Source organism: Rhinolophus ferrumequinum, chromosome X (genome assembly GCF_004115265.2).
Source record: "Rhinolophus ferrumequinum isolate MPI-CBG mRhiFer1 chromosome X, mRhiFer1_v1.p, whole genome shotgun sequence".
In the NCBI taxonomy this organism is placed as follows: Eukaryota; Metazoa; Chordata; class Mammalia; order Chiroptera; family Rhinolophidae; genus Rhinolophus; species Rhinolophus ferrumequinum.
The window spans coordinates 51,080,664-51,096,104 of NC_046284.1; the positions used below are offsets into that span (position 1 = coordinate 51,080,664).

Genomic DNA, 15,441 nt, shown 5'->3' on the forward strand with positions numbered 1-15,441 from the left:
TTCAAAGAGGATTTTATGAATTTCATTTCAAAGGCAAAGGAAGTAAAAGCTAAAATAAATGAATGGGACTATATCAAACTAAAAAGCTTCTGCACAGCAAAAGAAACCATCGACAAAATAAAGAGGCAGCCAACCAACTGGGAGAAGATTTTTGCAAACAACACCTCTGATAAAGGGCTAATATCCAAAATATATAAAGAACTCATACAACTCAACAACAATAAAAAAAAAAAAACACAATCCAATTAAAAAATGGGCAGTGGACCTGAATAGACATTTCTCCAAAGACATACAAATGGCCAATAGACATATGAAAAAATGCTCAGCATCACTAATCATCAGAGAAATGCAAATAAAAACCACAGTGAGATATCACCTCACACCAGTTAGAATGGCTATCATCAACAAGTGTTGGAGAGGCTGTGGAGAAAAAGGAACCCTCATACACTGTTGGTGGGAATGCAGATTGGTACAGCCGCTACGGAAGGCAGTGTGGAGGTTGCTCAGAAAATTAAAGATAGAATTACCATATAACCCAGCAAACCCTCTCCTGTGTATCTACAAAAAATATCTGAGAACATTTATCCATAAAGATATATGTGCTCCGATGTTCATTGCAGCTTTGTTTATGGTGGCCAACACATGGAAACAACCAAAGTGTCCTTCGCTACATGATTGGATAAAGAAGATGTGGTATACACAAAGGAATACTATTCTGCCATAAGAGAAGATGAAATAGTACCATTTGGGACAACAGGGATGGATCTTGAGATTCTAATGCTAAGCAAAATAAGTCAGACAAAGAAAGTTAACAACCATATGATTTCACCTATATGTGGTATATAAAACTGAAAACAACAAAAGAAGAAGACAAACAAATGAAGAAACAAAAACTCATAGACACAGACAATAGTTTAGCGGTTACCAGAGGGTAAGGGGGGAGGGGGTTAGGAGATGAGGATAAAGGAGGATCAAATATATGGTGATGGAAGGAGAACTGACTCTGGGTGGTGAACACACAATGTGATATATAGATGATGTATTACAGAATTGTACACCTGAAACCTATGTAACTTTACTAACAATTGTCACCCCAATAAACTTTCATTTAAAAAAGAGCAATAATTATTGATGCTGCAAGATCTATTCATATTCAACAAATATTTTCTGAGCATTTCTTATGTAACAAGCATTGCCCTAGGCTCTGGGGATATGATGGTGAATCTAGACAGTCACAGTCCTTGACTTTATAGTGCAATATAGTTTAGCGGAGAAAGGCAGTTGTCAATCAAATAATCATACATTTAAATATCTCATCATAAACGGGTAAGTAGTATGAAGAAAAAGCACAGCAGGCTGCAGGAGCCTAGAAGACATTAAATCAGGGCACTTTCTCTATTTTGGTGTTACTGAGAAAGGTGACCCTGAGGAAGTGACATTTAAGCTGGGACCTGTGGGACTGACTGAGTGGTTGACTTGTGAAAAGGTGTAGAGAGACTGGTCTAGATGGAGGGAGGGCATGTGTGAGGGCCCTCAGGGGGCACACGGTGAGTGATGGGTATTGCCACGCAGGCAGGCACAGGTTCTCAGACATCGGGCGAGCTTCAGAGATGGATCTGCCAGACAGAGAAATGGAGTGCAGGCTAAATGATCCCAGCAGCTAAGGGAGAAAAAAATCACAAACTAGTTGGAGGTAAGAGAGGGCCATGGGAGACAACAAGAAGGAACTGGCTGAGAGGCGAAGCACAATTGGAACATTACGTTCTACCCCAGTTACATTTCCAGAAACTTCGGGCAATGCTCTGTGTGACCTTCTAGAACCATAACTGGTAAGGGTAAAGGGCGGTGCGTCTTCTATGTCTGAGTTACAGAGTTGAGCTTTTCCTTTTGGGTTGCCATGAGATTTTCATGAGCAGTAGTCAGCTAGAGGGCCTAGTAATGTGTAGTGATCACGTATTTCCCTAAGCTATTTGAAACAAGAGAATGCACGTGCTATCCTTTTGGCAAAAGTCGATGGTTTGGCGGTAAGGTAAATGAGGTAGGTCGAAGGGTAATTGCAGGAAATGGAGCTGTGGCCCCACGCTGCAGAGGAACTAAGTGGGGGCTCACTATTTGACGGTCCATTGTCGCTGTGCCTACGGAGGGAAGGGGAGGAGGACAAGGGAGACCAGGGTTGGACACTGAGCAGGAAAGAAGGGTGAGCGAGCCAGGGAGCGCTCTCTACCAGTGGGGGCGGGAGGCAGCTGGGTCCCCAGGGCCAAGAAAGGGGCCTGAGGAGGCGGTGCGGGCCCCGCCCCCTCCCCTCGCGGGCGCGGGCGCGAGACGTTGCGCGGCAGCAGCGGCGGGCGCGAGCGGCAGCTGTCAGGCCGCGGAGGTCGGAGCTGCACTTGCAGCCCCACTGAGGACGAGGAGGCAGCAGAAGCAGTGACGGTGTCGCTGAGCTGCCGGGCTGCCTGCACGCAGAGCTAACTGCCTGGCGCCCGCGGCTGTCTCCCATCTCTGATCCTTTGTGTCAGGTAAGGTGCTGGTGCGTGGGCTGGGAGCGCCACCAGCGGTGGGGACCCGGGAGGCCGGGAGGTGGGAGGCCTGGGGGAAGACGGAGAACGGGAGGTCTAGGTGATCTCCGGAGACACTCGCACCTTGGGAAAGGGGCCTTGGCGCTGCAGGGGTCGGAATTGGGGGGGAGCAGGTGACGATGGAGGGGGCGTTGCTGAGTAATCTGAGCGGCTGCCAGAGCTGGGCAGGGAAGCGTAGGGTTCCGTGGGGAGAGGGTGTGGCTCAATGCGCATGCGCCACGGCCTCTGGTTTTTAAGAGCTGGGGGTGAGGTGAGAGGACCTGGGTACGAGGTAGTTGAAACTATGCGTGACTTCTCACTTTCTAGATCCCCAATGCTAACAGCGCCCCAGTCATAGAGATGACAACTTTCCCGGTCTCCTAAGGAAGCTCCTTTTCCCAATACCCTGATCACTTAAGGTCACCCAAACCTTACCTATTTGTCTCCAAGCAGTCTACTTGAGAAGTGGCCTGGGGACAGTGCCAAATTCCTATCTAGTGTGCCTTCAGTTTCGTAGCCCCAGAGCTGTCATAAGGAGTGAAATGTTAGAGGTGGAATTCCATATTGGACCCTTCTAGTTGCATATAGGATCTAAGTATGGGCATAAATGTGGGAATAGTCTTGCATTGGCATGACAGCTGTGCCATTTGGACTCAGCTCATGGATGTATCTGATAACTTGTTACCTCTGCAAAATGAATCCAGTGTGTCAGAAGGCTTCCACGATAGGAACAACCACCACCACTCACCCACCCCCACCCCCGCCCCAAGCATCAGGTTGTATTGGAAACAACCTACACCATTTAAGGTAGAAGAGTCTCAAAGATTCAATCATTTCTTACTCGTATTGATTTTCACATAGATTAAAGAAAGTCTCGCCCAGTTCCCCAGTTCAGAATTAATATTGTGCCAAGAATCAACAATGAGTTGAATAGCCTCAACCAGTGTGTCACCACAAGATGGGCTTTCCCCACAGCTCCAACCATGGCTCTTCCCCTGTGCAGATTGCCACCTGGGCCACTCTTGTCCACTGCCTAGCGCTGCCCTGCTGCTCTTCCCCCACCCCAGCCCTGCAGTACACATCCTGCTCAAGACTTGTTCCCAAACAATCTGCACTATGGATTTGATCATAATTCCACCATGCCAACCGAACTGACATTGCCAATTTGCTTTTCTATCTCTCTTCTCTCCATAATCACGCTAAAATGTACTATTTTCAAAGGTCCAACCTCTTTCTCATCATTGTACTGCCTCCTCCCTCACCTCCACCCCCACCCCCAACTAAATACAATCAATTTAGTAAGCCTGTGTGGGTGCCAGAGCAGCAGATTCAGAAGGTTTCAAGTGTGTTGAAGAACAAAGAAAGCTAGCAAGTATCAATTGTGTGAATTCCTAATTCACCTTGCTATCCAAGACTTCGATCTTAATTGGAGGGGAAAAAGTGAATAAACTATCTTTAGAGAATGCTTGTTAATCTATTTGGGGGAGTGCGGTAGGAAAGGGGAATTATGTCTCTAGGATATTTGAGTCAGTTAAAGCCAGATCTTTCTCTGAATAGGACCAAAATCAGAATAAACATTTTAGTCCAAATCCTAACCTGATATGGGACCCATAAATGATGTATAAGGGGTTTCACTTTCCTATTAAATGTACTTAGGGTTATCAAAGAATTCTTTTGCCTGTTTAATGTTATCTTCTTTGAAGAGTTGAGTTAAATTTGGCATAGTCTGGGGAAGGAAAAAATTGTTTGATTTGCTTTTATATTGTGCTAGTTCTTCTCAATTTAAGTATGTACTGAAGGAGATCATACTTATTTTCAAACGATGATGATGATGGTGGTGGAGATGCCAGCAACCATTAAAAACACAAAGTGGAGATAATTATTCTCCTCTTGTTTTGGATGGGAATGGAGAAATGTATATATTTATATTTTAAATGTGAGGGAGAGGGAGGGAAACTGGGGCATTTCCACCTACTTTCAACAGGTGGAATTCCTATTAAATCCATCTAGAAAGTGATTCAGATAGTCCATAACTTCTGCTCTTTAGTCACCTTATAAGTAATAGTATTTGGACATCTTACAGAACTGTGAATCTATTGTACCTTGGCATCAATTCAAAGGCCTTAGCTCTGGGCACCTACCTAAATCGTTAATTAATGAACAAATATTTATTGATTAGCCATATGGAGGACCCTGGTGCTACATGCTGAAGGGGCTTCAAAGATATATACAAACAAGAACCTTACTGTGCAGGAATTTAAGATTTGGTTGTGTCGCAAAGACATATTTTGAAAAAAAGCTTTTTGTTAACAAAATAAGGCAATATAATGATACCATTTCAACTGTAAACCATGAGATCTGAAGTTTATATGTTAATTTGTAAACTCCTTAAGGGTACCTTGCCTGAAACATGCATGCTTTTCCAACAGTGTCTACACCCAGTGAGTGCTCAAGTGACGAAGCTTTGCAAAGTAGATTAGGTACAGAGAAACCAGAGGCAGGGAGAGAAGAGCCAGGAAGCTTTCATAATAGATTAGATGCAAGGAGATGTGGGCCAAAATGAAGATGGTAGCAGAGAACTGAAAAGGATATTCCAAGGAAAAATCGGCAGGATTTAGTGACCGAAGGCAAGGAGACAAGCCTAAACTGTATTCATTTCTACCTCCAGCAAACAAATGGGAGTTGGAGAGAACAGAGAAGAGTGGAGGTCACCTTAGTAGGGACACAGCACACAATAGGCATGCAAATGTTTTCTCAAGCATCAGTAGCAGGATTGGACCAGAAGACGTTTAAGGTCCCTCCAATGCTGAGGTTCTGTGGTATACGCAGATGCTCAAAATTGTTGGGAAACAAGGCATTCTCAAATACGGAAGAAAAAGAAAAGGAAGAGTTGTTATCCTTCCACTGGCAAGCCCTTTCTGAGAGGGGTTAACACTGCATCACAAGGCCACCACCAGTGATAGAAAGGACATTTAGGAGCAAGAGGAACAAAAACGTCAAACCAAAAATTTCAATAAATGCTTACAAATCTTTGCAAACTTCCTAAGTTATTCATTTCCCCTCCAAATCCTGTGAGTTAGTACGGCAGGTATTATGAGCTCTATTTTTTTTTTTTATTGGGGAACAGTGTGTTTTTCCAGGGCCCATCAGCTCCAAGTCAAGTCGTTGTCCTTCCATCTAGTTGTGGAGGGCGCAGCTCAGCTCCAAGTCCAGTTGCCGTATTCAGTCTAGTTGCGGGGGGCGCAGCTCACAATCCTATGCGGGAATTGAACCGGCAACCTTGTTAAGAGCTCATGCTCTAACCAACTGAGCCGTCAGGCCACCCTCCGCTCTATTTTTATACAGGAAGATATTGAAATACAGCAAAATTAAGTGACCTGCCTGAGTTCATAAAATAAATGAATGGGAAAGCAGTGATAAAGACTCTTGTCTCCTGATTGCTGCCAGCCCAGTGCACTTGACACTGAACCACATTGCTTTTCCTCCCTTTTCCCTGGTATAGAGCCCATGTAACCAGAAGTTATGTGTGCACATGACCAAATAGGGAATGCACAAGCAACTGCAGCCTTATCTCAGATAGTTATTAATACTTCATCATTATTCCTGGAGCTGACTATTTGGTTTCCATATGCGCTCAGTCCTTGACTTCTCATCTGAGTGTATCTGCAGACGGGAAAGTAGAATTATGAGTTGTTTAATGATATGAACACCTGTTTTCTAGGAACTTAAGGAAGCTTATTTGGCATGGGCCCTTAATACTATCAGCATTATGCCCAAGTTTGTACTTCCTTCTGTTACTTTTTTAAGTGAGAGTTCAAGAGTTCTGCTGACACTTGTCCTATCTTCATTTAAAGAAGTGTTTGTCACTTGAGCTAGTTCCAAAGACAGCAGTTTGAGAGCAGAAAAAAAAAAAAAAAAGAGGACAAAATCAGGAATTGTGGGAAACTTGAGAATTTTTTTTGTATAGGTATAGACCAAGAAGGAGAATAAAGCCTAACAATTTAAAAGACATTATTTAAATTCGTAATTACTAATTTATATCTCTAATCCATCCGTTATTGAATGCTTTACCTATATTTGAAAAAATAACATGAGATTATGAAGCAGCAGAGATTTCTTAAAAATTTCTTTGTTCCTCAGTAAGAAAGAACACTCAACAAATCTAGGGACTATTTTTCTTTTTAGACAGTGCTCTTCTTTTTTTAAAAAAAAAAAAGTTTATTGGGGTGACAATTGTTAGTAAAATTACATAGATTTCAGGTGTACAATTCTGTATTACATCATCTATAAATCCCATTGTGTGTTCACCACCCGGAGTCAGTTCTCCTTCCATCACCATATATTTGATCCCCCTTACCCACATCTCCCACCCCCCACCCCCTTACTCTCTGGTAACCACTAAACTATTGTTAGACCAGTACTCTTGATGCTGGTTAAATAAGAATCTTGCCATAATTAAGTATAATGTTAAATGAAGTTGTGTTAGAATTGAATAAAACCAGCTAAACACTAAAATCTATGTTCAAGACAGATGGTCAAAAATAATGAATAAAATAATGAGCCAAGAGAATATATTGTAAATGGAATCCACAAACATATATTTTTTTCTTCTCTGATCTTGTGGAATCAAATGCAGAGACAAACTCAAGGCTGGTTGGTGAGTGCACTAGTAAGTTCTTGGATATGGGAATATTGATAGCTGTAAAGGGAAAGAGTTTCATCTCTGACATAGAATTTGAACATATCTTAGACTCATCTGTGCTTTCCCTTTCCTGAATATCATCTGCTGTGAATATCGCCTACTTTCTTTGGTCAACTTTGAATGGAGAGATAATGTAAAACTTTAAAAATCGTATAAAGTACACTCAAGTTTGGCCAAGTTAAAGTTCTTGCAATAAAATTATTTTGTCATGTTAAATATTTGTAGCATTTTGAAGTCTTAAGTATATTTGTAAAAAGCATTCCCTGTAGGTAAGTTGAGGTTGGTCTATTTTTTTCCTGACTTGAATATATATATATATTACCTTAACTTTATTTCATTATAGATTTTTAAATATAATGTTTCCCAATTTGTTTTTTAGAATAGAAAAAGAAAGAATAAAACAACAACAAGAAAAAGACCAGATTGTGACAAAGACGCACTTGGGTAGGTTTATATTTTACACTCAACTGGGTAGGTATATATATATGTTATTTTTTTACTTGACCTCCTAAAAAATGAATGTTTAGAAAAATATATAGTTAGCACACATGTACACCAATATAATTTTAAGGACTACTAAGGTTTTTTTTTTTAATTGCATTTCAAATGTGTGTGCCTCCAAAAGCTCTTTTGCGTCTTCTCTTTTGATTAGTGGTTAGTTTTCATCTCTTTGGGTCTCTTGCATAAATAACATCCAATTAACATTATCATTGTTGAGTTCCCATAATAGACCTAGTGTGAAAGTACCTAACAGAATCTAATACAAGGTAGCTATTCAGTAAACATTTGATCTTTTTATCTTAAGATGCATTCTAGGTATTCCATGTATAGACATGTTATGGAGGTAACAAGAAAGGTTCAGTACAATTATTAGCACTTTAGAGTTTACAGTATGTTTCTTTAGTGCTAGTATGGAATGAGAACCTAAATCTAAAAATCAATAATCTAGGTCAAGATTTTCTTCCTGAATGATAGCTGTTATATTGATACCAGTCAGCTATCATCAACTTAAGTGCTATTGCTTCATGAAGAAAAGATTATGAAAGATCCATAATCTTTACTTGTGAGGATATCCATATCAATGCAAGTGTAATGGGGCAAATGCTGGAAGAAACTTGACCTTTTTTTCTCTCTTCCAAGTTCTGGAGTCCAGTCTAATTCTAGCCCAAATCTCTACTGACAGAATTCCAGTTTATGCAGCCTTCTCTTCTCAATAATGCTTGGGTCCATCGGGAAAAGATTTCAAACCCCAAAACGATTTCATGCTATTTGCCTCTTGTTTGGAACTGTCCAAACCGGAAGCTAGCGTGGTTACACATTTGAGTGGCATTCCTGTTCTAGGCTTTCTCATCGAAGAGAGAATAGGGTCAATACTGAACCAAATTGCAGCACCATCTGCTACTCCATTTACCCATGGCATTCAGCCATTTTCCTGGCGCAGGCAAGAGACCTCAGAAAACAAGACCTATTTTCCCCCTTATGCAAAAGAGCTTTATTCCTTCTGCTGTACTATATCAGTTAACGAGCTTGAATCAAGAGAAGCTAAATTAGAAGGCCTCATAATTCAGAGAAATTTACTATGAAGTTGATTTCAGTTTCAGATTTAACTGTTTTCCCTCCTACTTTTTCTTTTATTTTCAGACTCTCTTGTTTACAAACTCCTCCCCGTCTGGTGCTACAACGATGAGTGGGAAATCCCTGCTTTTAAAGGTCATTCTCTTGGGTGATGGTGGAGTTGGGAAAAGCTCACTTATGAACCGTTATGTAACCAATAAATTTGACTCCCAGGCTTTTCACACCATAGGGGTAGAGTTCTTAAATCGAGATCTGGAGGTAGATGGACGTTTTGTAACTCTCCAGATCTGGGACACTGCAGGGCAGGAACGTTTCAAGAGCCTTAGGACACCCTTCTACAGGGGAGCAGACTGCTGCCTCTTGACCTTCAGCGTGGATGACAGGCAGAGCTTCGAGAACCTTGGTAACTGGCAGAAAGAATTCATCTACTATGCAGATGTGAAAGACCCTGAGCACTTCCCCTTTGTAGTTCTGGGTAACAAGGTAGACAAAGAGGATAGGCAAGTGACTACTGAGGAGGCACAAGCCTGGTGCATGGAGAATGGGGATTACCCTTATCTAGAAACAAGTGCCAAAGATGATACTAATGTGACAGTGGCCTTTGAAGAAGCTGTCAGACAGGTGTTGGCTGTAGAGGAACAGCTAGAGCATTGCATGTTAGGTCACACTATTGACTTGAACAGTGGCTCCAAAGCAGGATCTTCATGTTGTTAAAAGTAAGAAGCCTTTTAAAAGTGTGCCCCAAGTTGATCACTCAGTAATATAAGAATAACTGTGCCCCTCTAAGAGTGCACAAACAAAAAAAGGGTAAGAGTTAAGGTTGTAATTGTTAATCAGACAGAGGCTTTCAAACTGAAGTTGTAGAGCAGTATTTTTAAAAGTGCTTTATTAAGCCAAGTGTATTTTGAGTGATTTCTGCTATTTCCTTCTTGTGTGTATCAGGACATTTCAGAAAGCTTTAGTCCTGAGAGATGTAAATGTTTTTTCAAATCACAGTTTAAACTTAGAACCCAGCCGCATGAAGGAATTAAAGAACTACAGCTATCCCTTAAAGCGTTCCGTTAATCAACTAACAAATGTCACCATCGACTCTTGCCAAGCAGTTTCTGACATGTCTGCCAAAGGGAAGGTGGGGAATAAAACTCCGAGCTGGATTACAATAAAAATAATAATACAAACATGGATGTTCTAAACTCAAATTATAAAGAGGTTGTAATGAGTAGGAATGCAAAAAGTGTAATGATGTACACTGCCTTGTTTAAATCCTTATGTATGGTTTGCTCCCATCTGAGCTTTTCAAAAAATACCATCTCAATAAGCGATACACTAATGACACTGAAAATTAATCATACTCCTTGTGTTTGAAATAACAGGGTACTAGGGAATGGATTATGCTTAAATATGCCAACCACCCTTGCAAATAAATGGCTGGTCTGCTTTTACTTCATAAGTCTGCTTTTGCTGCATAGGGATGTTGCTTCTTTGACAACCTCTTTTCAATTTAGCAATGCTGCTTAATATATGGCTTTGGATACAGTGCTCTCTGCTCGTAATTTGATGGTCCTTTGGTCCACCATGCTGTGCTCTCAGAGAAGCCTTCAGAAAAGATTGGGGGATAATGGGCTTTTCTCACAAGGTTCCTTAACTCACATATTTATTGTAGAAGAAGAAACTGATTTCTTGTATGTTGTACTGTATGTTCAGCCAAATTAGGACATTGAAAGTGACAAGAGAGCAGACTTTAACACAGTGTTAGAACGAATGTCTCATAATTAGATTTGTCCAACAGTAGAATGGACTGCCTTAATAGTGAACTCCCTTCCAGTAAAAATATTCAAGAAGATGCTGGATGACCATCTTTAAATACCATTAAAAAAAATTCTGTTCTGGCTAGATGTTTGGTTTAAAGTCCCTTCCAACTCAAAGTTCTATAAATCTATAAGCTACAAACTACGTTTCAGTGCCATGTTATAGTTAGATGTATCTTAAGACAACAGCTAAGACTATGGAGAGGGACTTTAAAAAGGCCCAAACTATTCTGGGATCAGCATTTAACAGCAAGTACATAGCTCAGTCTTTTGCTTTTGCACTATGGCAGGAGAAATTCTTGAGATCTGAGTAATCATTATGTGCCCTGATATAAACATCCTAAAGATACCATCTTAAAATACAAAAGTGGGGGCGGCCGGTTAACTCAGTTGGTTAGAGCGCAGTGCTCTTAACAACAAGGTTGCCGGTTCGACCCCCACATGGGCCACTGTGAGCTGCGCCCTCCACAACTAGATTGAAACAACTACTTGACTTGGAGCTGATGGGTCCTGGAAAAACACACTTAAAATAAAATTTTTAAAAAATACAAAAGTGGTTTGTCAAATTTTGATTACCATGACTGCCTGTTATCTACATGCAGTCTAGTTTTTGTCAGTTGACCTGTTTGTCCTGCATTGCTTTTAATCTGTACTTTTAAAACATCTATGATTAAAAATAGTGACCCAAGTTAGTGAGGGACAGTTAGAAATGATCCCCCAAAGAGACCTGGGCCAGGGAGGGAAGGATGGGAGCTTTCAAAGGAATAGAGCCTAGAACTCTCCATTGTAGCCACATATGGAATCAGCCTTACACATGGGACCTTATGTGCTTTAAGAGCTCTGGGACTTTTTGGCCACATAGACAATTGGAAGACAGTGTTCCAACCCAGTCATACTCGATATTTCCAATTTAAATATAGTCCTGACCCCATTGTCCAACTAGCTTTGATGACAGAAGTCGAAGCCAGAACTGGGACCCCACAGCTCTTAAGTATTGGTCCCTGTCCTGCCTATGCCTATAGCCAGCCACACTGGTTTCCAGGTTTTGTGATCATTTTGCTATAATCATGTTAGGGTGAAAGTCTGTTATATCAGCACTGTTAAATGCTAATTGTTTTTAAGTGCATGAGACCCGGGGCTTTCTCTTTCTACTTGCACTCTGCTTATGATAGTTTCAATTCGTAGATCTCAGGCCTTCATAAAGACCTCCATCCACTCACAGAAGTACTTGTCTCTATTAGAATGGCATGTTGTCATTTAAGTAAAAAAAATTACATGGGTATCCCATTCATAGGCCTCCTGTCCATCCAAGACAAGTGTTAATTTTACTGGCAGGTCAACTGAAGCCCGTTTTCTCTTAGCCATACTAATTTTTTTTCTGCCAAATCACTACACAGTATCTTAATGAAAGCACTTAACATTAAGTAACAAAAACAGTAGCATTTTGGTGAATAACACTCAGTGGAATGCTGATGTATAATTTGGGTGAGATTAAAACACACCAAAGGCTGAAATCTGTGAGTACCAGGAACTGTGCATATAGGCTTAGAAATTGTGTACCCTAGAATGTGCAGAACAGTCGTTTCAGTAGGTTTATTCATGAACACTAGATTTTTTTGAATAAGCTATTTTTAATTGGAACTATACTGTTTTTCAATGGTCTATTAAAACATCATACAGAATATTTATTTAGCTTCTTTTCATACATTGGGTTAACATTCAGGGGTCCTCAGGTTCCATATGTCTTCAGTGGAATGATAAGTTTCAGGTTAATTTGTGCCTGCCCCAGCCATCTCTACTTTACCCTGAGGTTTTCCAGAATCCTCTTGTTGCAGGTGCTGCTAAAAACTCAAAATTGTGTATCAGATATTTTGTTTCAACTGTAAAAAGTCATCTGTGTTGAAGTAAATAAAAAGTGCATTTTGAATAACCAATACACACTGTTTGTGCTTCTTCTCTCCCTTTCTCTTTTTGAGCAGCTGGTGAGCATGACAGACAGTACTTGTCAATCAAGTCACTCTTTTAGGCTGCACTGCATGTGGCCTCTACATCACTTTTTACGTGGTACTCCAAGCAGCCACTACCCAGTGATCAGACAGATTCTCTTCTACTGATTGGGAAACAAACTCAAAAGATCAAGGTGGGGAGGTTTATTTTATGATACTTTTTAATGCATGAAGAGTATTGGGACTGGAAATTGGATCTTTACTCTCCACTTTATTTCTTCATTATACTTTAAAACAAATGTTAAAATATCACAGAATATACATATGTCCCTTATTTTCTTGATTGCTATACTATCCGGATCTTGGGAAACATGGAAATATAGGCAAAATCAATCAGAAAACCAAGGATAACTTTGTTAAATATTCTGTTCTCTTGCCTCTCACATATTGGACTGTAAAGATTAGCATCGAATGGATTGAATATATACAGTGGCTACTTTTCTTTTTAATTAAAGTTTATTGGGGTGACAATTGTTAGTAAAGTTACATAGATTTCAGGTGTACAATTCTGTATTACATCATCTATAAATCCCATTGTGTATTCACCATATTTTCAATTACAGACTCAAGTCTCTCCATAGCACGTAATTTCATTACATTGATTCTATCGGTCACAGATTTAGCTCTCTTCTCTCCTCCCTCTACTTTTTGCCTGTTGGAACTTTGGGAAGTCAAAATCACAGGGGTAAAAAACAAAACAATTTTTGCCACATCTACTGTTTTCATCTCTAAGGATAATCATTTCACAAATTATCAGACTCTACTTCAAAATCAGCATTAGGCTGTAATGATTAAGCTGTAATGATGCAACTTTTAGGTTGTCATAGAAGGTCATAGATTTATAAGCCTCTTAGAAAAGGATTTGCTCATCCAAAACTCATATTTTAAAAGCAGAAAACTAGCTATCTGTTTTTGCTGTTCTTCTGCCTGATTCATAGCCCAGCAGGAAATCTCCTTCTCTTGATGTCTTAAGAAGTGGTAAGACTCCCATTTTCTGGAAACAGTTTGGCTATGGTCCTTCCAGGAAATGGAGAGTGTAGAATAGATGGTTTCTCTTCAATTTTGTAACTGAATTTTTTAAACACTGGAAGATTGAAGTATCAATTTGACTAATCTCAATATAGGAGTTGGGGTGGGCATCTCTACTTTCATTTGAATTACCTGCAGTAGTTGTAACTGCAACCACTTTTTATTTTTAACTTCCATAATCCAGATCATTATTTCACTTTTTTCTCTCCTTGCTATGGAGATGTAGGATTCATTGCAGTGGAGTGCTTTTCTTACTCTTGATTTTAGGGCAGGTAAACTGTGATACACCTCTTAATAAAATGTTAATATATGTGCATGAGTTTTTCCAAACTGGTCTCTTTTTTTTACCCCTGGCTTTACTGACGTATAATGGACAGGTAAATTGTATATATTTAAAATGTTCATCAAATATATGGTGATGGAAGGAGAACTGACTCCGGGTGGTGAACACACAATGGGATTTATAGATGATGTAATACAGAATTGTACACCTGAAATATATGTAATTTTACTAACAATTGTCACCCCAATAAATTAAAAAATAAATAAATAAAATAAAATGTTCAACCTGATGATTCGACATACATATACACTGTGAAATAATCACCACAATCAAATTAACATATCTGTAACCACACAATTACCCTTTTATTTGGCTGTCTTTTTAATTTCGTCAAGTTACCATCACTAATAAAGCCCTCATTCTTTACTCCTTTCTCTTTAAGAAAAGGAAGGGATAATGTTAAAAGCTAGTCATATTTAAAGAAAGAAAGGTTATTAAATGTCCCCTTATTGATATATTTATAAAAAACTGGTACATAAGGCTCTGCCTTTTATTTTGCTGGTGGAGGTGGTGATGTTTGTGAGGTGGTTTTCTTGTGTGTGGGAGGGTGAGGGGTTACTTACTGCTTTACGAGTGAGAATAAGTGTCTTCACAGCTCAGGATATGAATTGTCACCTTTAGTCCTATAGGAACTGCTGCAGTGATCTGTGTGTCTTCATAAATTGCTTTGTCTTCTCCCAGGCAACACAGAGAATTTTGGTCCAGCCATATTTAAGTGCCTTTTTTAAAAGTGGGTTTTGTGAGTGCAAGTATGTGTATTTTTGAGTCATCTGTCAATTCCTTTCATGCTCTATGAATTATGGGTAAATGTGTAATGAGTCTCACTATAGCACTTATGAATTTAAGCCAGACATACCAAGCTGTGCTTCTTCTACTTGATTGATTAAAAAAAATAGAAATGCTGCCTTAATGAAAGAAATAACTCTTAATTCAACATTATCTGTATTGATTAGAGTGACAATACACATCATGCCTTCCTGTGATGCATTTGTGGGGTAGCAAGAGACAGGCTTATCTCTTCTCTTTTCTTTTTCATTTTTCCTGGCTGCCTTAGCAACAGCATATCCAAGGGTCTGTCCTGTAATATGTTGCTCAATATAGAATCTGCTGATAAATGAACAAGTGTTAGTAACATTGGAATCGTCTATTTTTCCATTTGTTTCCAATGGGAAAACATTGTCACCAGTAAATACTTTAAAACTTTGTCTTTATTTTTTCATTACAAAAGTTATACACACCCATGATTAAAAAAAAATGAAGAACAATAACAAAAGAAACAAAAGTAAAATAAAGAAAATAAAAGTCATCTGTAATTCTACTACCTTGAGGTAACCAGATTTTTTATATTACTTTTTAATGTGTATTTGAATATGTTTATATAATAAGATTAATGTCATACTGCACACACTGATTACACTTAATA

At 39.5% G+C, this 15,441-nt stretch overlaps 1 protein-coding gene across 2 annotated transcripts; it reads left to right on the forward strand.

Moving 5' to 3' along the window:
- The first annotated feature begins 2,185 nt into the window (after positions 1-2,185).
- RAB9B (RAB9B, member RAS oncogene family) lies at positions 2,186-12,566 on the forward strand. Of its 2 annotated transcripts, none has more exons than XM_033111387.1 (3): positions 2,186-2,516; positions 7,637-7,728; positions 8,899-12,566. In XM_033111387.1, the coding sequence occupies exon 3, from the start codon at positions 8,941-8,943 to the stop codon at positions 9,544-9,546; it is 606 nt and encodes a 201-aa protein (XP_032967278.1). In that variant the 5' UTR covers positions 2,186-2,516; positions 7,637-7,728; positions 8,899-8,940; the 3' UTR covers positions 9,547-12,566. The 2 variants fall into 2 exon arrangements, with proteins under 2 accessions (XP_032967278.1, XP_032966592.1); XM_033110701.1 differs by having other exon boundaries at positions 7,637-7,701.
- Positions 12,567-15,441: the final 2,875 nt, after the last annotated feature.